The sequence below is a fragment of the Peromyscus maniculatus genome, chromosome 5, assembly GCF_049852395.1.
Source record: "Peromyscus maniculatus bairdii isolate BWxNUB_F1_BW_parent chromosome 5, HU_Pman_BW_mat_3.1, whole genome shotgun sequence".
Taxonomy (NCBI): domain Eukaryota; kingdom Metazoa; phylum Chordata; class Mammalia; order Rodentia; family Cricetidae; genus Peromyscus; species Peromyscus maniculatus.
Window position 1 is genome coordinate 15,030,075 of NC_134856.1, and position 26,006 is coordinate 15,056,080.

The window sequence follows — 26,006 nt, forward strand, 5'->3', positions numbered from 1 at the left end:
TTTTACATTTTGATAACAGGTCCCTGGAAGTAGAGAGCTTAGGTCTGAAATGCTGATACAGTCTTGTTTGTGATGATATGAACGGGCCATTGTGTTAGGGAATAAAGTCAAAATTGCTGTGTTCATAGGATCCTGCTTATTTTCTAAACCTCTTTGTAACTTAATGTTACATGGAGAGATTAAATAACACAGCTTTCAGTAGCTCTGATAGAGCTAGATATGGGCAGTTAAGCCCCACTTGGAGATTTTAGAAATATTCCTTAGTCTTATTTATTTACATCCCTACCACACCCCATTCACATAGAATTTGAGTCTCGGAAATTGAATTGTATCCCTTTAATTCACATTTTTCATCTGTCCACACTTGTGACGCCCGTTCTGGGAAAGTGACGTATGAAACCCCAGCATGCTTTAAGACGTGTCCAAGTGGTTTTCTTGGGAACTACTTTGCTTCCCATCTCTGATAAATGCCAGTTTAATAAACAGCACACTAGTGACCAGACAGCTAAATGGTTGTAATTGTCTCCTTTCACTATCAGTCTTTGGGAGAAACCTAACTATTTTCTAGAATTATCGACAGCATAGCTCCGTACTCTAGTGGCAATAGGAACTGATTGACAGTAGGTACAGTTTCACATTTCTAGTTTGGCCCATGAACCCCATTATACTGGCCTTCTTTCCAAATCACTTCTAAGTATTAAATAAACAACTACAGGTTTTACTTTGCTTCCATTAACATGAACTAATGTTTTGTTTTTTTCAGTTTGGAAATAATAACTACATGAACATGGCTGAGGCAAACAACGCCTTCTTCGCTGCCAGTGAGGTGGGTGTCTGTTCATGTTTTATGTGTTGTATGGATAATTTAATAGGCTTGAAGGGAAAAGCAAGGTATCGAGTTTCTCTCTTTCTCTCCTGGGGCGCAAGGTAACAACTTTGGAGGAAAATGAGAAAAGCCTATTGGAAAAGAAAATAACTCGACAAGGCTTTATCACTGTCCACAGACTGTTGTTAACATTTGGAACTTAAGTGAGTCTCTTGATGGAAAAAAGACATGCACAAACAGTAATAAATATGTAATAAAAAGCACGTGCATGCACACACACACACACACACACACACACACACACACACACCTGAATGTCTAAGCAGATAATTAATTAGTTTGGAAACTTGAATAGAAAATATTTTGCTTCATAGCCTTCTAAGGATAACTTCCTTGATTGTCATGGCTCAGGGAAACTATGGCAGACAGGGTTATGGTTTCTAAAGTGATGTGCAATGAGTATTTTGTTGTTAGAATCCCACCTCTTAGCACAGTGCCCACAATAGTGGGTGTTCAATGAGCAATTATTGAGTGTCTAAGTCAATGAATAGACATGATCCAATATGTGATTGTCGCTGGGTGTAGCTGGAATTCTGGGTGATGGGCTCTCCATACAGCGCCATATTAACTCCTGCTTTGTGCTAGTTTGTGGTTATACATGGGATAGCATTATCTTCTTATTTTTACTAGGTTTCCACCTTTGTCTGGCCTCATTGGCATGCCTTCCAAACAAACAAACAAAAACAAAATAACACCTCAGGGTACTTGATTAAAAAAAAAAAAAAGAAAAAGAAAACCTTTTCCTACAAGGGTAGATTGTGTGAGATTTAACATTTCAAACAAGAACAAACAGAAGTATGAAATCGATCCAAATGGAACAGTTCCTCTGTGGCTCGGGCAATAAAAAGTCTTCATTTTCCAAATACATTCAAATATAGGAGTATAAACTAGCTTGACCCCAGAGGACTGAAAATAATAATGGCTTTGCAAATGATCCTGGTACAGGGGAGAAAGTGATATGGAAGAAATTAATGTCTAAAAATTATTAGCGTATGTGGAGACTCGAGAAGTAAGGGTCTTTGTAGATTAATCATTTCCCGGTGACCATCATCTTTCCAACCAGAAGACAGCTTAGAGACAGGAATACTGTTTGCTTGGCACGGGCTGCTGTGCTGTTTGGGATAATGAACACAAACCCCATCTGTAAGGACAACATGATGTTTCATTCTGTGGGATTTTTTTTCCTCTACATTTGAATCAAACATTGATGAAAGCTGTGCTGCCAGCAGCTGTTCAGAAACAATTTAATTCCAGCTGTGATAATTCACCGTGTCAGACGTCGGCTGTTATATGTTGATACAACAGTTCTCCAGATTTGCATTCTTATCAAAAGGAACAAATGTTTTGAACATTTCAGTACAGATGGTATTTAACCATGCACATACTACTTTAACATGTTCAAGGTAAACACTGGAAAGTCAATATCTGTAAAAATTGATCACATAAACGCTAAATGATTAATTTGATCAAAAATCCATGTCCTTCATTGTTGATGGGATTTGTGGTGACTTATATTCTTTCAGAAAACAATGTTTGGGATTTGCAATACTTAATATTAAATTTGATGTCTTATCTCTCTTTTCTCTGTGGAAGACTCCATATGTAATATTTTACCTCTCTTTAAAGGTAGTTAAGATTTTAGCATCTCCTTGGTTACATATTATAATAATATTTCATTGCATTGTTTTATTAGGTCAATGTAGACGTATATAGCTTCTAACTTAAAATTAATGTGTCTTTAAAAAATTTTGTACGAGGACATATTATATATAACATGTCTCTATATTCCTTAACAAAAATAAAAATTGAAAAGCTCTTTAATTTTAACTGCCTGGCCTGAGGTATGCTTTATACTGGAGTTTAAGATCTTATGTAATGGTTGCACTGCATCTTTCCATGATCAAAAAATAAAGCGGAGTAAATGCTAATGTGCCACATTATAGCTCTCATCTAATTTCCCAATCACTGCATTAAAAGTAAATTTATCTGTATTTTTTTTTACATTTTAATGAGTGCAAACTAATTCTGGAAGACTTTAGGTTGGCATGCTGTAAAGCCTAAATCGTGCCTCAAACCAGTTTCCTTCACATGGACGATGTCCTGCAAATAACACTATGGGGACCAAGGTGCTCTAAGTGTGAAATTCACACATTAGCTTCATGTTTTCTCTCTGTGTCATGATTACTCTGACCATTTTTAAAGTACTTTAAATATTTATTGAAATAATATTTCAAGTGTTAATTACAGTGGTAATGAAAACAGCCAAATGCCACATATCAAGAATGAGTGTTTATCCGTATTGTTAATGTGATATGTTAGATTTCATTAAGCAGTAATGGGGTAGCAAATGAGTCACAAATTACAGTTGCATCTGTTACTAGACCACATTAGTGCCAAAATAACAGCGAACGCAGCCATAGGGTTACGTTCATTAGCCAACCACGTTTGTGGCCAATTCATCCCTTTGTTGCTAAGAACTCAGGGTAGCACAGTAAGAAGCTGACATGGGGGGGTATCATTGCAAGAATGCCCATGTCAGAATATCAACTGCTGCATTCTGGTTCTCTATGAGCTTGTGGTGTTTTTACATTATTGCGTCAGCCAAGGTCCTCAAGGTGGCCACTTGCCATGCTATCGATTCCCTCAGTTCATGAGCTCTTTCCTTCTGGTGAGTTGCAAATAATGCTTGTAAGGTTCTGTGTGCAAAAAATGCTTTTCTTTGAACCCCACCCCTATATTGAGTTTGTTTCTCTTTCCTTTCAGGTAGTTATTATATAGCATAGTCATTAAGAGTTTGAAGAATGATGATTTTTCAGCTCTTAATTAGGTCTCTTTATCAATAATAGCAGACTCCAATTACCCCATGCCAGTTCAGTCTTTCAAATACTATTAATAATAAATGAACTACATCTGTGACCCTCTTAGCTAGGATAAAAAAAGATATCTGAGTGGCCCCAAAATCCCGTGCCTCACAAAAATGTGTGTGTGTGGATATAATATATATATATTATTGTTGTATATATATATATATATATACAATAATAGTAGTCTTGGATATTGGTTCTCTTCTCTCCCACATGACCCATTGTGGTACAGGAAAGATGGTTACTGTAGTTCAAATGCAAAGTGACCCTGATATTCTCCCAAGACCTCACTTTAAAACACAGCCTGTAAGAACATCAGCACCATTCATGAGAAACAACACACTAAGATCTACATAGCTCCTAAGACATAACCTTGGCTAAGTGAACAGACAGCACCCATGCCATAGACTTAGTACAGCTACCTCAGTATGGTTTGCACTCTCTAGGTAGTCTTTAGAAGCTGAAGCCTAGTAGACAGGGTTCTGATAAATGCATATGGAAATGTTCATGTAGAAGAAAACAATTCTCCTTATAGTCTCAATAAAAACACCAGCACTTTTAACATGAGCCACAATAGTCCTTACAGAAAACGTTGCATGACATAGTAACAATCTCCATACAAGCATTTATTACACTTGGGAATATGCCAATAAAGAAAAATTTAAAAACCAAACCACAAATTTTAATATTACTTGTTTTATAGGTTGTGGCAGAAAGTAAACACATGTAATGTTCACTCCTAGGTTAATGTTGTGTGTGTGTGTGCATGCCACAAAATCGTCAGCATTTTATGAAGCATGTGGATCGCGTAAGCGATTTGAGCTGTTTCGCTAACATATCAATAAAGTGGCAATTTGTTATATAGCCAAATCTAATGTCGCTGATGCTCCAACTAACAACAAAGACAGATGTTGCTAATTAAGTACGCATTAAAAAACTGTTAATACTGATACTCCATTAAAACCATATGATAATGAGACTTAAATCTTTAATCAGAATGATCAGCAAAACTTTATATATGGAAATCTGTGTTTAAAATGTTTTCATCTGAGAAATAAATATTTGGCCTAGATATGTAATGTTTTCATGGGAAGTCTCTTTTCTTCCCTCGAAGGAGGGATAAAATACAGGAACTGAATGTGAGGGTGTCTGCATTTTGTTTCCTTTTAGCAGACATTCCACACACCAAGCCTTGGGGATGAAGAGTTTGAAATTCCACCAATCACGCCTCCTCCAGAGTCGGACCCCACCCTGGGCATGCCCGATGTACTGCTACCCTTTCAGGCTCTCAGCGATCCGTTGCCTTCCCAGGGAAATGAGTTCACACCCCAGTTTCCCCCTCAAAGCCTGGATCTTCCTTCCATTACAATCTCAAGAAACCTGGTGGAGCAAGATGGCGTACTTCATAGCAACGGGCTGCATATGGTAAGCAACCCACTCGTGATGTTACCTGTGACTACTCTTGGTCATTTGTCCTCACGTGGTATGGAGCTGAGGGGCTGTTTCACAAATATGCCTGTCTGCTGATGGGCACTTATATACTCTGATTGCCCTTTTAACATAGGTAATGCTAGATTGCTATCTGGTATTGGGTGATTGACAGCCATAGAGGATGGCCCACACGAGTCTTCTCTTTAGAACTTTAGGGAGACTGCTCACTGCTTTGGAGATAGCTGGTCTTCCCTTGTCTTTGTTTCAGTGTAGAGGTGTGCTTGCAGTAAGAGCTGACTCAGGCAAGCCTTGAAATATGGAAGCCCGTCTTAGGTGCCCAGGTTTTTTGAACTTGTTTAATTAGAGCATAATGTGTATGATACATGGTTTGTTCTGTTGAATCAAATATCAGACTGTGATACAGAGGAAAGGGGAGAATCTGCTTGTAACCAGCAGAGGAAAATACGGCCTGAGTTACTGTGTGAAATACACCTAATTGTGTTATTTATTGTCACAAACATTGAATAAGGCACTCTAGAGAGCAAAGATTACTAACGGGATAATTTTATTTCTATTTTTCTTAGTGTGCAATTATAGTCAGCAATCGCCGGAGTAAATCTGCTTAAGTATTTTAAACTCTTCTGCTGGGATTGTGTCTTTTTATTTCAGCACAGTATATAATGCATTTGTGTCTGTGGAGGTAAGGTACTAACCAGTTGTCTTAAAACAAGATTAACAGTTTATAGGGCTCTCCCGCACCCCCAAACCCTGATAAAACGAGACAGATGTGTTGGTATAACAAAAACAAATCCTATTGCTTGTTTACATATTTCTCTGTGCATTAGGACCATGCCAGTGATGTTTATCGGTTTCATTTTTAATTCCCCAGATAACAGCGTATGATTGCAAATATGTAGTGGATTAACAGTGCAAAGATTCAATGTGCTTTCTGAAATGCGAGATTACCTTCCCAAATAGGATTTCAGCAACATAATTTTCTTTGCCTCTGATCTTTTGTGTTTGAGCTGAACACGAAGGGTTTCATGTTTACTTTTTTTTTTTGGTCAGAGAAGAATGCAGTGAGCAGGCAGGAAATAGTCATTAAGTATTCATTAATGTTCCCTGACATCACAAATAATTGTTTCCTGTGGACTTTCTTACATTTTTGTTCCTTTGACACTGGAATGGAGGATTCTATCTTTCTCTACGGTCTAGCTTGTAATGTACTTGAAAAATAATAAAGATAAAAAGGGTGTTTAGTCACTAAGGGAGTTTACTATGGCTGGCCATATTTATAGATGCTCAGCCAGGCTCATTCAAGTTGCAGAAATACTTAAAAGGCCATATAATATATGCTAAAATGTGTACTTTATTAAATTGGTAAATATTTATTAGTAATATAAGAATCTGCCTTTAAATTAAACATCTGATGAATTACCTTGCCTCAAAGCTATAAAACTGTTATTGCTGCTATAAAAAAGTGTAAAGGAGGCATTTTGACTATGAAATTTCATTTCATGGTCAATTGAATTTACTATATTGGAAAGAACTAAAGATGGAATCATAAAATAATTATGATATTCACATACACTTAAAGACAATGCTTTCCCGGGCTGGCATTGGAATCGAGGACTCAATTTTTAATGCTTTCTCTGTAATGTATGGCTAATCACTAAAGCAGTTCAATTATTCCATCGATTCTTTTTTTTTTTTTTTTTTTTCAAGTATAAGTACTTTAAGTGCAGGCTCTTGTGTTTACACGGACCTCATCACGGCTATGGTTACTGGTTTGAAGTTCCGCTCAACCCGAATGCTATTTATTTTGGCTTGAAGCAAACTAATCTTGTTGGAAATTCTAGTAGAATTTCACCTTGAAAAATGTCATGGGATTTTAAATCACAAATGTTGGGAAAAATAAAATGTACCAGGACAGAATTATGATGAATACAATGTGTCGTTGGCTTTGTTCTGTGGACTCCTGACATGTTCACCTGTAAACTTGAATTCAGAATCGCCAGAGGCATGGTTAAAAATAGGTTATGCCAAGGTTCCTCTCTATCTCCCTCCGGGTACTGAGTTGCTGGCTACATCATAATACTCCACAGAAGCCTCCTCTGAGATTTTCTGTAGGAAGGTCAATACAGAAATAATAAATAATACTGTATCCGTCATACATTCAGCGTCCAAGTGCATGTGGGATATTTCATACCTTGTGCAAGTAACAAGTTTTATTATCCAAATGAATATGGCTGTCTGTGAAGGATTGCTCTGGTGAATTAAGCCTATCACATAAGAAGAAAAGCCAGTTTGTTTATGTCATATCGGACCAGCTTTTCTCAGAGCTCCGTCGGCTTTGCTGTAGAAAGACTGACGGTTTGTCACAGTGCTGATTAGCTGCATTATTGCTGGCAACAAGCACAACATGTTTATCTTCCTTAAATTTATGCCATTATATTTAAAAACAGAAAGCTGACTCGAAAAGGAGGAAAGTCAAGAGTCCGATGATGAGCATGCGCATTTCAGAGTATGCAAATACCCCTCTGGTATTCAAAAGAGAACTGCTGAAAAATCGAATGTCCGTGCATTTGGAGCTTCAAAGAACAACCTTGATTTGCTTGTGGTGGGCACGGAGGTTTTAAAACAGGATGTGGTTGGGCAGGTCGGAAGCAACAGTAGATTTTACTTAAAAATTTGTTACCTTTAAGCATTATTGTCCATTTAGCTGATCATCTGGAAGTTATTTTAATCTACAAAAGATTGCAATTCTGAAAACCGACAATGAAGCTCCAAAGGTTTTTTTTTTTTTTTAACACCTCTCCATAATCTGCCCAGCCTGCTGAGTAGCACCGACATCAGTAGTACATCAATTTCAGAAAGTGGATTATTTTTACTAGACAGCTATTGTGACATATTGGGTCAGTCATAAATGAAAGATATTCATGCAAGCATGCAATACTTGTAATGAAGTCTCACTCTGACCTTCTGTATGATTGATTCTGTAATTTAGTTTTCTCAGGCAGTGCCTGAAATGAAATGAAATCATGTTGAACAAGTTTTGAATACCCACAGTGCACCAGGAGAAGAAAAATCTGCAGCCCCAGAGGCTTGAGAGAGAGAGCAGATGAACGATTTATCTCTATGCTATTATAGCCTTTGCCAGCATTCAACATTTCTTTTTCTTTTTTTTTTTTCCTATTTTTTTTCTTATTTGGCTTAAGTACTTAATTCTGCAGGTAGCTGTAAATGGGAAAATAAAATGCTGTTCAGATTTAAAATGACAGGACAGGAGTATGTGCAGGGGGCTGATAAAATATCTTGAATAGAACTGACCTTTCATGTAGCTGAAAGTTACTGGGGGATTCATTCTCATAATTACCATATAGATTATTTTTATTTCTTTCCTGCAATGAAACATTTCGGAGAGCAGTACTGCTGATTGAATGAAAATTGAACTTGTTAACATTCCTTTCAGCTCAGCCTGTTGTACATAACAGAAGGTTAGCTTTGATGAATTTCAAAATTCCCTTTGATATCTGAGAAACAGACAGTGAAGTAATTGTCTCTAGTTTGATATTTTGTATGCCCCCCCAAAGAGAATTTATAAAACACACTGATAATTCACACACATTTTCTGCCTGCATTATAGTTCCTGTGTAGAGGGCCTGTGTGTTGTGTTTGATGTTGCTTTGGATTTATTTGTGATAGTGAGCGCGCGCCGGTGTGTGTGTGTGTGTGTGTGTGTGTGTGTGTGTGTGTGTGTGTGTGTGTGTGTGTGTGTCTGTGTCTGTGTAGAAAATGCTGTGTAGGTACTGTAGGGCATCAAAGATAGTGGTCGAAAATTGAAATGGGGGGAGGTGAAGGAAACACATTTGAGTGTGAAGTGTCTAAATCTGTTCAAGTGAGAGAGAAAGGCTGTGGGAAGACTCAGGCCGGGAAGTCTGAGCACTTCACATGCTAATAACATGCTTAACTCGAAACCCAGGTAGATAGCATTTATGATCGGAAAAGTGGGGGTGCATTGCAATGACATGTCTAAAATTACTGAGCTTATTTTACAAGTTTTTCTTTCTTCAAACAGTCGGCATGGTTCTTATTTTGATTAAGTTATTTTTGTCTTTATGAAATGATTTCCCTGCTATCTTATACTTTCAAAGGAAAAAAAAAAACTTACATTCAAAGAAATAGCCCACTACCAATTAATACATTGTTTTTAGTAATGTCGCTTAATGTGTTACAGATAAAACAGTTATTTCATGGGTCATTAATGGGTTTAATGTGTGGAACGTTCTATTAAAACAAGCCCTTATTATTATTATGAACATGTTCATTGCCATTGTCAACAGAGGCTGGGCTGCTGAATTCCATAGGATGGTTACCGTTCAGCCATCGGGGACTGGCGAGTTCTCATACAGATTGAATGATTGCTGTGCCTGTGTATTTTAAGTGGAACTGCTGTCAAAACCATTTTCCTTGTTAGTTAACAATGAAAAAGAAGCAAATCCCTCACTTTTAGTGGACAAGGCCTCAACTATACAAAGTCTGAATTATGAAATCAAAGCACATTAACCAGTAGCAAAAACTTATGGAGCACCTACTAAGCTTTATGGATTATTAATAACCAGAAATGGATTATACTGCTTATAACATTGTTTTTTGTTTTTGTTTTTTTTTGTTTTGTTTTAAATAATCAGTGCCTCCTCACCATAATATCAAAACTCACAGTCTGAATGCTTAAAGGTGGCTATCACGAAAGACACCTTTTAGCATGTAGCTGTTACTCCATGTTGGACCAGCTGCCAAATATACCAGACACACATGCACTACTGTTGCCTCTCCCAGTGAAGCAGACAGCTTCGAACCATCCAGTGCTTAAAACGTTCTTTCTTTTTGGCCTGTAAATACCACTGACCCTCATCATATGGGTGCTAATGCTGCCTTTAAGGTCAGAGGTAGGGTTATCTGTAAAAGTAGGCATTTGCTCAGAACTAGTCATTGCAGTTGGCTCTTGTGCAGTGTCAGGCATGGCAGTTGACTTGATTGGTAAGTTTTAGAGAGAGCTGTTCTTCAACAGTGACATGGTCAACTTTTTCCCACGTCTCTTCTTTGTAGCTTGTATCATCCACCGTTGAGTGTTGCCAGACTTTATCAGTGCTGGGGGACTGCAGAGGCACCATTTTATAAAGTTCAGATTTCGGAATTAGCCTGAATGATGGCGCAGTATGTGTTAGAGGAAAAATCACTCTGGTTATCTCAGATCCTCACTGTCACAGCACTTGGCCATCTTGTGGTAGGTGGCCTTTGCCGGATTTCCACCACCCCACCCCTCCAGGCTGGCAGGAACCTGCTGCATCTGTGGGCTGGCCTTGGGTCTGGAGCTATTCCATCTCTTCAGTATCTGAAGGAATGAAAGTGTATTTATTCATTATAAAGCTTGGCTTATAATATTCATTATATTACTTGACTGCTGCACTAAATTGAAGGGAAGGAAACTTAGAGTGTAAGCAGTTGGAAAGCTGGGATTCCTCCTTTAAAATGTAATATAGGATTAAAGGAAATAAGCCAGGCACTGACTCAGCTAACACAGAGAAGCATCACGGCGACCAGAGTCGGTACGGCGACGTACCATCCAGTGCTTGATAACAAACTGGAAATTTTTATTTTTGCAAAGTAACGGTTAATTAAAATGAGACTGTTTTGCATAGAACTCATTGTAGGTAAATTGTAAACCTGGGATCATGTATGAGATCATAAACCTGAGAGTAGTGATTAAGTAAAATTGAACAGTGTGGCTATGGAAAGTTGGTGGAATGGGGGCTGGAGAGATGACTCGGCCCTGAAGAGCTCATAGTGCTCTTGCAGAAGATCTGGGTTTGCCCCTGCTATCCCTGCGTCCACATTGGAAGGCTCACAACCACCTCTAATTCCAGTTCCAGGGGATTGGCAGCCTCTGGCTTCCACAGGCACCTGCCCTCATGTGCCTATACTCCCTGCCCCCCACATAACTGAACATAGAAAAAATAAATCTTAAAAATAAAGTTAGTCAAATAGGAGTCTGTGATTCTCATTGGCTTGCTTAGTGGCATTTGCTTCATGGTCTGTGGGGTTAGAAATATAACTGGCTGAGCATAACTGTTTGCTTGATTGTTGTTAATTTATAAATAAAATTTTAACATTGCTATAGGACATGACTAAATAATTGAGCATAAAATTGTTGGCCTATATTTCATATTTGTAGTTACTCTGGTATTTTTAATACAATGTAATATTTATTACAGATAATTGTTTAATTATTCCAGTTCTCAGGAAATATTGATTAAAAACTGGCTCAGTGGAAATCTATTTAGTCACACTCTCTCATATTTGGGTTATTTGCTTCTTAATTGGATGCTGTCCTCCAGTGTGAAAACCCGATGTTGAGCTGTTACAGAGAATATTTACTCGACACTGCAGATAGAAGACACATAAATACATTTGCATATGAAATTTAAAATGCCTTCTATGATGAAATGGGAGGAAGCACTATTTAATAAGTAGGTAAGATAGAAAAATAATATATAATATTTAAAGGAAAAAATAAATGTAAAAGTCTATAGGTTTCATTTGGGAAAAATAAATACTAGGGGAATTATTTCTTTTTGTACCAAGATAAATTGCTGCTCAATACTGATGTGAAAAGATTTAAATGTGAAGGGATTTGAGTTTTCCGGGCTCAGGAAGTGAAAGCACACTGTATCCACCTGGCCCCTCCCCTTGGCCCACCCTAGTCCTGTGTGTGATTTGCAATCACGGTTGTGTAGTGAGGATTTACATAGCCAGAAAGGTTCTCTCGCTTGTCTCTTGGTGTTGGTTAGTCAAGGAGAAAATCTTATTGGGAGATAATGCTTCTTTCACAGCTTTCTTTTGTCTGTACATAAGTGAAAACAGACCTTGGGCCATAAACTTAGGCAGGTCCCAGGGTTTACAGACCCTACATTATGACTTCTTCCTCTTGATAGTCATCTGGTGTTTGGCTCAGCACCTGTGGGCTGAGTCTTTTATTATTTTAGTGATGAGACATCTCTTTACTAATACAAAATTATCCACATTTGAACAGTTTGGTTTGGTGTCAGGAGAGATGGCTCAGTAGTTAAGATTGTCTACCGTTCTTGCAAAGGACTGGAATTTGATTCTCAGCTCCCACACTGGGTGGCTCACAAAAGCCTGTAACTCTGGCTCCAGGGGATCCAATGCCCTCTTCTGGCCTGCCCAGGTATCTGCACTCATGTGTGCATACCTAAACACACACACACACACACACACACACACACGAACACGAACACGAACACACGCACAGTTTAAATAATAAAAATAAAATCTTAAAAAGCAATTAACTTAAAAGTTTAATATTTAATAATAGGCAGGGTTTCAGACAAAATGAGAAAACCTGAGACTGCTGACAAAATGGCCATTGGTTAGCCTCTTGGTTACAAAATGAAGAGACCCTTTGACCAGGTATAGGCAGGAGCACCCCTCAGAGCAGCGACCCTTTTGTTGGGAGCCATATAGATGTATGGTTCTTCAGGCCTATAGATGGCCAGCAGTGCTTTCCTGTGAGGGACCCAAGTATCCCTATTGACCTTCTACAGTTGGATATTAATCCTTAAGTTCTCTTCAGAACACAGATTGAGGTGGTTACCTGAACATTTATACAGAATGCCTCAAGTTAATGGAATTGGACTGCCCATGAGGAGCGGTCAGTTCACATTTATTGGAATGAATAATTCCACGAGGTAGGAGACACACTATTGAACGTCCAGTGCCATCCTTGTACACTGCCATCCAGATGTCCTGAGCCAGTCTGTCAGATCTGTCATTTTCTAGCCAGTATCCAGCCCGCAGCCTAAGGGCCGTGCTGTTTCTGGCAGTGTTAGCAGCCTCTGCTCTGCTGTGCACTGCTGCATCCTGCTCTGAGCCCTGCACCTCCACACATCACCTCTGTTGGGCATGCTCTGCTCCTCTCCCTCGCTGTTGATTTCTGCCTCCCTTTGTACCTTAGCTCTTGGGGCTCTTCGTCAAGGAGGAATCCTGCCATCCTCCTGCCTCATCTCCCCTGGCCCATTGCCATCTGTCTGCTCCTGGCCGGTGTCTCCTCTCCTGACTAATTCTGCCTCCAGCATCTGTGAGCACACTCTGTGCTGTCGTCCTCAGTGTGCGCAAGAAGTTTCCTCGACCTGGAACATGAGTTTTTCTCAAGGGCTGTGTGAACATATGGCCTGGTGCTAGGGCCCTTGCCTAAACTGAGTGAGATCCTAGGTTTGAACCCGGAACCACAACATAAAACTAAATGAGCAGACAGACAGACAGACAGACAGACAGACAGATAGATAGATACATAGATACATAGATAGGTACATAGATACATAGATAGGTACATAGATAGATACATGTTGTGAAGGTTGTTGGCATTCAAATCGTGTTCCTAACAGAGGTCTCTTACAACCCAGTACTTATTTTGCTCATATAAGTTGACCACTGGTAAGTCTTTCAAGGCCTAGTTTTATGGGGAGGAAATGATTTATAAAACCAGGTTATGTTTCTTTGGGCTTTGTTTTTGGTTTTGCATTTCCTTGTTATGTTTTTCCTCCTGGGCAAAGCTGTGAGCTCTTGGAGAAGTGCACACCAATTCTTGTGTCCGGAGCTTGGTGACAGTAAGTAGGATCCACCAGCCTCATTTCTGGTGAACGTTTACAAGAATCACATTTGATTTTTTAGTTTTTAGTTTTAACGGGCACCAGAATGGTGCCAGAATGAACTTTTAAAAGGAACTGACTTTTTTTTTTTTTTTAAATCGGGAGTCCTAAGAACTCTTTTGTTTCTTTGTTTTGTGGTAGATAAGCACTCTAGTACTGAGCTACATCCCCAGCCTAGATATCTTTAAAAGATTACTTTTTTAATAGAAAATGATGGGGTTTGATGAGGCTCCAAGTCTTCTGAGCAGTTGTTACTTATTAGCGGCCCTACAGAAGCTTGACCCTCTACACTGTAGTCTATTGTATAGTCTATAGGCACTAGGACCACTAATCTTATATGATAATCCTCCAACATAGGAAGCTGTGATAGGGTGGTTGTGAGCCATGAGGAATCTTGGCACATTCTGATGAGTATTCTGTGAATTGGAGTTTCCTTGAATACATTCCAGAGGGTTCTTGGTATCTTGTCCTGTGGGAGATACGAAGGATGGGTCAACAACTTCTTGGGTTTGAAGACTTATGTTTTGGCAAAGCCTTGGCCTTGCCACCAATATTCTTCATAATAATTCCCCAACTGCAGAAGAACACTGTCTTTTTAAATGAAATACAATTAGAGGACTCAGTTTAGAAAACAAATGGATGGTGGTGGTGGAGAGCCCAGGGCCCATTCTCTTTTGTTTTTGCTGGCACCATCCAGCCTTAGGGCAGCATAGCTCATTAGAGCACCATTTTTCTATTAAACAAGAGTCACTAGCCGGTGACTATTGGCCCGGGATCTCACCCATGTCTGTCTAAGGATTGGTACAGTAATAACACCCAGTACTGGGGGTTAAATTAGGAAACAAGACATGCTGAGTTTAGCCCAGATTCTAGCACCTAGGAAACACCCATGGAGGGCTCCTTGCCAGTCCCCCAGCAGCCAGCTCCGCAGTAAAGGTATGAGTGGCCAGGAGCCTCTGTCAGGAGCGCCTGGTTCTTGGCTGCCATTTTGCTGATGATGAGAATCCATCCAAATGCTGGTTTTGGTGGCCAATCAGTAAGCATCTGTCTGGGCTGATTTTCACAGGCATTGGAACAGTGAGAGGCAGGTGACTCCTCTTTGGAGGATGAAGCTTCATAATCAGACTTAGTTAATGTGGCCATGCCAGTTAACTGAGGTATTATTACTCAGTCAAAATTAAATGTATTTAAGTATACTCTTAAAGTTGCTTGAAACCAACTTTAAAACTTCCAGGCGTAAGTTTGCTGAAAAGATTAAGAAAGCATCCCGTAAGACATATGGGCAGGGCAGTTAAAATAGCATGAATCAATTACCTGTTACTGAGACTAGAAGTAAGGGAACAATGGTGGTGCCTCAAAAGAACATGAAGAACAGGGTTTCTGAAGGGAGAAATGCCCAGTAATCCCAACACTTTGAAGATTGAGTCAAGAATTAGACATTCAGGGCTAGCCTTGGCTACATAGTGATTTTTGAGGTTAGCCTGGACTGCATGAGACCCTGTTTCAAATAAAAAGAAACAAAATCAGGAGTTCAGAGCCAGCCTTGGCTACATTTAAAGACATCCTGGGCTACATGAGATCTTGTTTCAAACAAAACAAAACAAAAACTATTAAAACTCCAGTGTTACTGTGATTTAACCCTCTTTTGTTCTGTTTGGTTTTGCCTGAGTGGTGTTCTCGTTTTGACTTGTTTTGTTTGTCTGTTTGTTGTGTTTTATATTTATATACTTATTTTATATTCATGTGAAGAAGTTAAGAACCTTTCTGGTTGCTCTAATCCAATCTCCTATAATGTGACCATTATTAACAGTAAAGGTCACTTTTTAAGAAATAAAAAGGGACTTTTCCCCACAGTTCCCCCCCAGTTTATCTTTTCCCATCCCAGATGTCACTCTAGCTTAGTAGTCACCACACGGAAGTGATGTTGTACTCCAAAAGCATTAAGGGAGGCTGCTTAGTTCTAGTGGGTGGAGGCTTAGGATGCTGCAGAGGTTCCACAGAACCCAGAGGCCACAGACCACGCCTCCAGTTATCTGGTCCAATGTGTCGGTAGAGCCACAATTGAGAGATCCAGCCTTAGGTCAGCACACACCCGTCTAACCCGCTGCTTTAAAAGCTTCCCAACGCTTCGTAGCATGGTGAGGTCATCGTTTATACAGCCAGTTTTCTATGCCATGGCTGCTTGCTTAGTGGCAGGAAGACTATGTAATTGAGAAAGCTCAATGTCGATATTGACAGTTCTGCGTATTTTAAAAGAACAAAAAAGGCCTTACCAGAAAGACTCCAAAAAGGGACAGTGAATCCTTAACTTGGTTTATAAAATGAGATTCCAGGTCACCTGGAATCAAGAGAATTAGGTTTTAGTCAAATCACAGACTCCCTGCAAATGACAAGTCTGAAAGAAGTGGCTGGGAAGGCTTGTCTTTATTTTGCCTTCTTTGGTATTAAAAAGGAAGGAAAGAGAAGGAGGCAGTAATAGCCTTAATGGCTTTATATAACTCCCCAAACAAGGCAGGCTACTTCTGAAGTCAGGGAAATCATTTTCACAGAAAACTAATGCTGATGGGGAAGTCCCCACCTGCTATTATTAAATATTTTTAGAAGTATTATGACATTAAATCATGGTGGGTTCAGCAAAAGAAAACAAAAACAAAGTGGGCTTAAATGAAAGCACCGGTGTGGGAGCCAAGACACTGAATGACTTCCAGGTGCCCTTGGCGGTGTCCTTCAGAATCAGGATGACCCTGGTTGGCGCACGGCTGCATGGAAAGGATTCTTTACCGCCGACAGAATCTGCTCTGTGAAGCTATAGTTCCCTGTCTCTCTGGCCGTTCTCCGCTGGGAATTTACATTTCCACAAGGGTACACCAGAGAATGGGTCCTCCTCGCACACAGGGGGCTAGAGGGTCATGGAACCAGTGCTGAGTATGAGAAGGACACAGACTCATTGGTGAACCCCTAAAGGGTTGGTCTCCTTTGTAAGATCGTGTTTTAAGAAAAGTGATCCAAGGACCGTCCTACAGCAAGACAGCTGGGTTGCATCTTTGCATTTTGTGTTTCTGGCCTTTCATCTTCGTGGTGTACATCTAAATGTCTTGTCAGAGCTGCAAAGGCTCTGACCCACCTACAGAGTCACTGACCCTGCAAGTTCATTGCTATTTGGGGAAACTCAACTTCTTTCCCCTCCGCTCTTATCATTGTAGGATCAGAGCCACACTCAAGTGTCACAGTACCGCCAGGATCCCTCCTTGATCATGAGGTCAATTGTCCATATGTCCGATGCTGCTCGCTCTGGGATCATGCCTCCTGCCCAGCTGACCACCATCAACCAGTCTCAGCTCAGTGCACAGCTGGGCCTGAATCTGGGAGGGGCCAGTGTGCCCCACACATCCCCTTCACCTCCAGCAAGCAAGTCAGCCACTCCCTCCCCTTCCAGCTCCATCAACGAAGAGGATGCTGATGAGGCAAACAGGGTAAGTTGGAGGTGACCTAGTATGGAGCCTAGCAGACAGCTGGGCCAGTACCTGCTCATGTTATGGATCACATTCATGGCATCACCTCCTTTTTTCTTCATGGATTTGGAGAAACCTTCCAGTTGATGGTGGTTTAAATTTTTTTTTTTCTTCACACACAATTTTTGGTGAAAGGGTGCTGAAGTGGAAGTTGAGAGATCAGGTCTCCAAGAGCTGTAAGACGTTAGGCAAATCCCTTAAGTCTTGAGGCTTAACTGTCCCAGTCTGCAAATGGAAAGGCCTATACTAGGTTTCCAAATATTCTAGACACTTCAGAAATTCGAAAGCTCGGGTTCTGTTGCTGATATGAGCACATTTCCTCCCTTTGTTGGCTGGCCGCATTTTCAGAAGTGCTCTTTCTCAGTGATGGACACTTGGTTGGGTTTGAATTATTCTATGCCTTTGCTTTTGTCCTGGAGAATGCACTTCTGAATACACATAGATTGCAGATGTGGCTTTTCTGAATGCCCAGATGGGTAACTTTAATGAAAATGAGCACTGTGATGTACACATTATGTGTGATTACTCATTATGCTTTTACTGATGGTATGTTCTGGACCTATTCTATGCTTGTCAGTTCTCTTGGGTTTAGTGGGACAAAGGTTTCTAAGAAGCCGGGGTGGTGAATGCCAGTGTTACGACTAGTTCCAGGTGTGAGCAGTGACATAATTGATGCCACTAGTATGCAGAGATTACAGTCCCTTCTGCTCGGGAGAGTGGATTAAGGAAGACTTTATTGAGAAGGTTGTATTTGAATTAGGTCTGAGAGGATGCGTAAAAGTTTGTGAGGCAGAAGAGAGGGGCTAGCGTTCTAGTTCAGGGAAGAATGAGGAGCAGTGAGAAGTGTGTCTCCATTTATGAGTGTCATGAAGTTTGATTCAGTGGGGGCAGAAGTAGAAGAAATGGCTTGGGTGTGTGGTGTGGTCTTCTGTTGGTAACTGAGGACTGATCATTTGTATGCAGGGATGACATCATCAGACTGATGCTTTAGAAGAAGCCCTTTGGCCTTCCGTAGAAAAGAGTACACAGGGAGGGTCAAGAGAGAAGGAGATGGATTAGAAGAGACTGCCATGATGGCTTGTTTATTTTTATCTGAGGAAAGAAGGGCATGGAATACCAGGTTAATGAGGGGTGCTGAGGAGGGTGTATCACTAAGATATGGTGGTACAGTGGAAAGGATAGAGTGGATTTTGGCTTGAGAGCCAGCATGGATGGGTTTGGCCTGTAGTGGGGGGAGTTTGAGGTGCTGGCATTTGAGACTGGACCTCAAGCCCTTTGGAACTGGAACTTTGGTGTCTGGGACCATGTGTAAGACGATGTAAGGAATGAGTCATAGTCATGGCCAGAACTCTGCACATCATTATCTTAGCTAGCAAAGGGAAGAAGAGATGAGAGATGAGGAAAAGAGAGAGGCTGGAATGATGTTGCAGAAGGCAAGGGGATTTAAAGCGGAGTGTTTGGTTGTACGGTGTCTGGTCAGCACCCAGCTGGGCACAGAGCTGACCAATGCGGAGTTAGTGATAGCCTTTCTCATGGAGACTTGCCTGTGGTGAAGGAAGAGAGGCCCAGGCTGTTGCTGCGTAGCTAGCTATGACTTTTCAGATCCGGCTGGAATCCTTCTCTCCACTTGACTGCACTCGGGTCCTGTGTCAAACAGAAATTGTCCATAAGACCCCTCCTCCCTGCCTTACTCCACTTTAAGTGAGAGTCTAGGTTTTTGCGAAGACCAAGAATCCAGTTTGTTACATTTTAAACCAATTATCTGAGAAAGGAGGATTAAAATAATGATTATATAACTATTTTTGTTGAAGATATTTTTCTAGCATTCTCAACCTTTTGAAGTCAGCTACTAAAAGTGTTAACCATTTTTTGTTTGTTTGTTTTGTTTTGTTTTTCAAGAGCCTGTATCCTGATCTGTTGTTTAAACTGTGGAATTTGTTTCTAGTTTAGTCTGAAAAAGTAATAATGGTTAGGACAAATTGTACTTTGCCAAGAGTGGCCTCAGAACTTGCTGACTTTTGAATATGGCTTTACAGAGGACATGATCCAGCTCTCCTTACTGAAGAAGAGCTGCATGGGAAATAAACATACCGTTAGCACCAGCACTGCCAGACTTGGACTCCACTTGAAGCTGTATTGCTTTGTCCTTGTTGCATTGAGAGTGAACCTGGCTTCCATAAAATGTCTAACTGAAAGGTGTCTGGTTCCCCATCAAGCCTTAGGTCATTGGGTAGAATTAAACAAGTCTTGCTTATTCTGAAAACTTAGAAAAAAGACTGTGGTGTCTACAGAATTATCAAATTAACTGCGGAAGTTATGAAGACTGGTCTTTTAGTAGGAAAGGAAGTGAGTCCATTTGTAGGTTTTGTAGATGTGGCTGTCACTTAAAAACAGTGCGATCTGGAAGGCAGCCAGTGGTTCCCAAAGGTTCAAATATTCAGTGTTCTCAAGAAAAGTTACTGCTTATTATGTTCCTCCCTAAGAATTTTTTAGTAATTGGATTAAATTCCAAATGACCCCCATTTAGAAAGTTTTAAAACTCTAGCAATATTTGAATTAAGATTCAAGATCATTAAAATCTAATCTGTTAGTAACTTGGGTCAATTATTGTTCATTGGGCCTGGCTTTTAAAGTCTGGCTTTTAAACTGATTTTTCCAAACGCTTGAGGATTCTTGATGAAAATAAAACCACAGACAAGTATCTTCAGTGTGCTTGTACTGTAATCTAGGCCAGAGAAAGCTGAGGTTGGTGAGTCATTTGCCATCCTTCTCTGATAGGAATCCCTATGATGACAATGTGGCCAATCAAAAGCAGGTGATAGAGCCAGCAGAAAAGGCTTGGTGGTCAAGAGCACTGGCCGCTCTTGCAGAGGACCCAGGTTCGGTTCTCAGCACCCACATGACTACTCACAACCTTCTGTAACTCCATTCCAGGGATCTGGTGCCCTCTTCTGGCTACCATGTGCAGTGTATGCATGTAGTGTATAAGCATACATGCTTGCACAACACCCATACACATAAACTAAAAATAAACAAACTAGTAAATAAGCATCAAGTGGCAGCAGCAAATGAATAGGAAGTGTGGCTGTGTCAATTTGGATGTCTGCCCGGATCATATGTAGGGAAGTTCTGACTTAGAGTCTATACAGGGACCATGTCTCTCTGCAGAGCTGTTGCATTCAGAATCACTTACCCTGTGTAATGAATAGCTTTCTGTAGCTTTCTCCCTTAGTCTTGGTGACTTTAAGTATCAGCTGGTGTTCTTTTACAGGCTGTTAATGTTACGATGAGCATTTATTTCTTTTCTGTCTCCAGTTAAAGTGGTTTTGACATTTTTATATTTCTCGGTATCTTGTCCTTTAGAAAGTTATTATTTTAGGAAATAAAGGTGACCTTTCCTTTCTTGTGCAAGTGTAGTGATTACAGCTAATTTCTGTTTGCACTTCCAGAGGCTCATTAGCACAGCAACCTTCTTGTAAAAAAAAAAAAAAATCAGCCATACAAAAATCAATTCTGACCACTCATACAGATGGCGTGTAACTGCGGCGGGGGACCTTGTTTAAAATACCGGAATATGATCCCCATCCAAAATGTTATTAGGTTTTCCTTCTAAACCCTCTGCCTCTGAACTGCTGGGCTCATGTGTGCGTGTGCAGCATTGTATATAGATAGCGTAGCCTGGTGTAGTGTTCTGGCTTTCATTACTCATAATTGCCATGGAAAGCATATGTTGCGAATATACCAAAGCTACTTCCGGGTCTCATTAATCAGTGTTCTAAATGCTAATCTCTGCTGTCCAGTTAACTCTAAGCAAGTTTGCCCCTCCCCCGCTTTTGGTGGCGATTCATCTGTTGATGATCCTTAACAAAACCTTCAAAGAGGGACTGTGGCTTGGAGGAAGCCTTGCTGCATTCTCTGCAAGTTCATTCTAGGCGGTGAATTTTCTTCCTGCTTTGCAGGCCATTGGAGAGAAAAGAACGGCCCCAGATTCTGGCAAGAAGCCCAAGACTCCAAAGAAAAAGAAAAAGAAAGATCCCAATGAGCCTCAGAAGCCAGTGTCAGCATATGCCCTGTTTTTCAGAGACACACAGGCTGCAATTAAAGGTCAAAACCCCAATGCAACCTTTGGAGAGGTCTCCAAAATTGTAGCATCTATGTGGGACAGTCTTGGAGAGGAGCAAAAGCAGGTAAGACAAGCATCTATCTTAGACAAGTATTTAAAAAGCTACCAGAATATTCTTATATCTAATATGATTGCTTCTTAAGAAAGCCCATTCGTCTAAGCTATGGAATTAAAACATACATAAATAAACCCGAACAACTCGTATTGATTTCTAGTCAACTTATGGGTACATGTTCAAAATTGGTTCACAGGAGACTTGGAAGAAATCTGGGCAGTAGCCTGCAAGCATAAACTTTTGATGATAATCTTTTCATTTTAAATAATGTGGAATTTTCCCCTTTGTTCAGAAAGGGCCCTACAAAGGGATTAGATCCATCCTGCGTGCTTTTCCATTGATCATCTTTCTGAACCCTTGTGCTATCCTGGTGTGTCTCCAAACTTTGAAGCTGCCTCTGCATGTCTCATTATTGTCACTGGGCATTTGAAATTTTATTCCAAGTTCATTTTAAAACTAGGTAGTGTGAGAGGTATTCCGAGATTAGCCATGCTGGTGGGAGATATTTCCTCGGGGGCCGCTCTCAACTCCTCAGCACAAATGAAGGGAAGAACGGCTCCTTTGGAGTTGGTCCTCCCCTGCTTGCATAAAACTCCAACTACCTTTAATAGTTTTATATATCTGTGGAAGAACAGACCCTATCAGTGCTAAAACAGAATGATTGCTTCAGAAGGGAGGACTGGAGAGATGCACATCAGGAACTCATTCTGGAAGCTTGTTCACTGGGATGGCGGTGCAATTGTTGAATGCGCCTGTTGGCTTGCCATGAGCGTCTTACCATACACAGCACACTGATTTCTGTTCCCAAAATGCAGTTCTACGGAACTTAGAAAACTGTACCCCAAACTTAACATATTCTTAACATATTCTGGAAAGAGGGTTTTACTTTGTTCTAACAGCTAGCCATCAGAGTGTTTAAGAAAAATGAAGCCCAAATCTTGTGCAATGCACCAGTGCTTAGGTTCTTCCCTTATCTTCATATGCCAATCTCCCATCTCTTATTATTTATGACTTCCACTTCTCCTTTTTTCTCCAAAAGAAGCCTAGGATTGAAATCGCTCCATATTTTCTCTTTTGTCTAATTGTGTGTGCGCGCGCGCGCGCGCGTGTGTGTGTGTGTGTGTGTGTGTGTGTGTGTGTGTGTGTGTGTAACATTTAAAAAACCAAAGCCAGGGGGACCAGGTTTTAGGTGAGTTTTGTTTATGTGACCTAATTTGTGCAGCAGTTTTATAGTGAAGAATTTATAGCCTGAGGGTGGTGCTAATTGTGGTCTTATTTTAATAGGTATATAAAAGGAAAACAGAAGCTGCCAAGAAAGAATACTTGAAGGCCCTGGCTGCCTACCGGGCCAGCCTCGTTTCTAAGGTAAGCCTGCTGCAGCGTGGGAGTCATCCTCGGGTGCTGGGAACTTCCGTGCGGCTCCCTACGAGCACTCCATTAGCCACTACTCACCTGATAGTGTGGACAGTTGGGGCTTCTGTAAGCTGCCGAGGCTGAACTACTGCTAATGGACTTGCTGTTCTATTTGCGTTTGTAGCCATATAGATATATTTTAAATAGCCCCTTGTTCTTTGCGCATGTCAGGAGTTGGATCTGGGTTAATGTCTTCAGTTTGAGGCTAGAGGTGTGCTTGTCAGGCATTTCTGAACATACCGTAAGTTCTCTGGTGGTTACATTATTGTAATCATCAGTGGTGCATTTTTGACCAGTTGTTTCACATCATATAAATAAATAAGTCTCATGATTATTTAAAATAAATCCTGTTCCAAGTACTAAGACACAAAGTATATGCATTATACATAGAATATACAGTGATGTATTTTAAAAGGCATTAATATTCCAGAGCAGCTCTTCTCTAGGTCGTTATTCCCTTGATCCAAAGGGAATGGGTACTCTATCCATCCATCTCTATGGCGTCCTAGTGACTGAACCTGGAGCCTCACACACGCCAAGCACTCTACTGCCGAGCCCCACCACCAGAGCTAAGCTCCTGTATTAATTTACCAATTAGTTACTGAGGTGTTTTGCCTTTCTAGAATTTAGATGGGCTCTGGGGTGAATAATTCGGACTAGTAGGTTTTTGCAGCGGACTCCTCTCTTCTGAGAAGCCAATGCCATTTCATCGGTATTGTTATCTCGAGTCCACACGGCCTCAAAGCCACACTGCAAGGGCTTCGTCCCTTTCTTCTCTTGTTCACCTGAGTTGTTTTCTTCTTCGTATGACGATCCACCACTGGCAGCTCTGCTGAATCCGATCAACAGAGGGCCTCCTGCCTTTGGTGACAGCTCTCGGGACACTTCCCACTTCATTAAAGGAAACACTTATCAGGGCAGGAGCAGAACCCATTTTCCGAGATTCGGGAAGATGCGCCCTGGCAGATACACTGAGTCTGAACTCAGATGTACAGTGAATGGAAAGTAGGTTCTGTGGGCTGTGGGCATTGTATACACAACCACATAGAGGTGTCGTTGATGAATAGGTGGGAGCCTTGGGGAGAGCAGCAGTGTGTGCTTCTCAAGTGGACCAGTCTGCCTTAGGGGTACCCAGAGGCAAGGATAGGTGACCCTGGGGAGTGAGAGTGTCAGCAAGTGACCATGTATGAATTTAAACCAAGAACCACTACCTGAAAGGGACATAGCAGCACAGCTAGGATCCTGCAGTCTGTGACCGACCTAGAAGGGATAACTTACTTACACTATTGGGACTAGAATCAGGATTCCCAACAGTTTCCAAATATGCTCTAATGACCCTTCACCTAAAAGACAGAATTTCAAAAGGACCCATTTTAAAAAAACTGTTTACTGTCTTAAATTTGGTAAATGATGTTCACAGGGACCTAGAATTTATATTTAGGTACTTGGAAAAGAACTAAAGTAATAGTTGAGGTATGAGTTTAGAAGAATTTCAACCTGGACCCGAAGAGTGGAGTAGTCAGTGATACAGTGACCTCCCACGAGGCAGCATCCAGTGGTACAGGGTGGCTGCTATACCATGCTTCTGAAGAACTGGGTCTGTTTAGGGTTCCAAAAGTTAAGATGACCAGTTGAAGACTCTCAGACTTGCCTTCATGGTGAGGATGGATACAAACCAAATCCTGTTAGAGTAATTAAGAGAATCTGGTTCATGAGAATTTGGAGGCATGAGATCTGAGCTTTGAATATAAGGGCCACAGTGAAAGAGACTGGCAATAGGCCTGCATCATATTCCCATACAATGTGTGCCTCTCTGCAGAGCCCAGGCCTTCCACCCCAACCTGTAACTCCACAGTCTACTGAATTTAAATCTTCAGAGAAGTGAATAGAAGCATACCATTAGGTTTTCAGCACATCAACCTGGCAGGCACCTCCACAGCGACTAGTCCAGCTTCATTTACCACTGAAGTGCCACCTTAGGACTCTGATGCCACTGACCAGGGTCAGCAGACAGCTGCCATCTAGTTTCCTCCTTAAAACTAGCCTGGTGATTTTTAAATATTAGAGTACATGAGCGTTATATTACGGAACTGTGAGTCCTCTAATAAAGTCTGAAGATACTTTTGCATATCTATAGCATTGTCTCCCCTAAGCCTTTAGACTAGGACCCTCCAGCGACAGTTACATTGGGTTTTTAGACAAGAGAACATTGCCCATGGAAGTGTGTTGCTTCGCAATGGTGGGTTGAACCAGAGCCATCAGATAGACCGGGTGGCTCTGCATGAAGCCTTTTTCAGGTTTCTTCAGTAGCAGAATTTTATAATTCTGAGTCATAAAAATGCAGAAGTAAATATTTAACATCATTAAAGATATCTCATGATACTTGATCGCACCGTAGTGGCCTCTGCTACCCCTCCCCCACCTCTAAGAACCAACCCAAAGCTTGGAGAGAGAGCTCAGTGGTGGTGTACTTGCCTAGCACGTAGGAGGCCCTCGGTTCCACTAACACCACCAAAAACAGTCAAGCAAACAAAGTAGAAAAATAGCGATTTTATGAAAAGTGAAGGGTGAGACTGTCTCTAAGGTGAAACATTCCAACCGCTTTTGCATGTGTAAAAGAAATTTTTGCAGAATTGTGTGTTTTGGTCACAAAATAGAATTGCTCTACCAACATTATTTAATGGGTTATTGCATTGTATGAAGTTTTAATGCTCTCTCTTCATCTATGGCTTCATCAGTGAATTCTGGGGGGGTCTTTGAAAATAGTTGTTAAACCCGAAACACTTCTAAGGTCATGAGTGGCTTCCATCCGGTGTCTTTGAAGAATGTAGTTATGTTTTCCTTATGTTTCAGTGGCTACTCTGGTAAACAGTTATGCAAACGGGGTTTTGACGTTTTCCAGCAATTCAGTGTCGGGTGGGATTTGTTACTGGATATAGTTCTGAATGAATGGTGCATGAGTTAACTCTCACATCAGAGCGTATATACAAGTT

The 26,006-nt window shown here is 40.8% G+C and overlaps 1 protein-coding gene across 6 annotated transcripts in view; it reads left to right on the top strand.

The window, feature by feature from the left end:
* Tox3 (TOX high mobility group box family member 3) overlaps positions 1-26,006 on the top strand; it is a 106,632-nt gene that overhangs the window by 71,101 nt on the left and 9,525 nt on the right. For 3 of the 6 annotated variants that reach the window (XM_076571732.1, XM_076571730.1, XM_042277338.2), the window contains exons 2-6: positions 764-826; positions 4,924-5,175; positions 17,114-17,383; positions 21,382-21,609; positions 22,885-22,965. In XM_076571732.1, the coding sequence (XP_076427847.1) occupies positions 782-826; positions 4,924-5,175; positions 17,114-17,383; positions 21,382-21,609; positions 22,885-22,965 (876 nt within the window). In that variant the 5' untranslated portion in view covers positions 764-781. Of the gene's footprint in view, positions 1-763; positions 827-4,920; positions 5,176-17,113; positions 17,384-21,381; positions 21,610-22,884; positions 22,966-26,006 lie in introns of all 6 variants that reach the window. The other 3 variants (XM_076571731.1, XM_076571729.1, XM_042277336.2) reach the window with 1 other exon arrangement.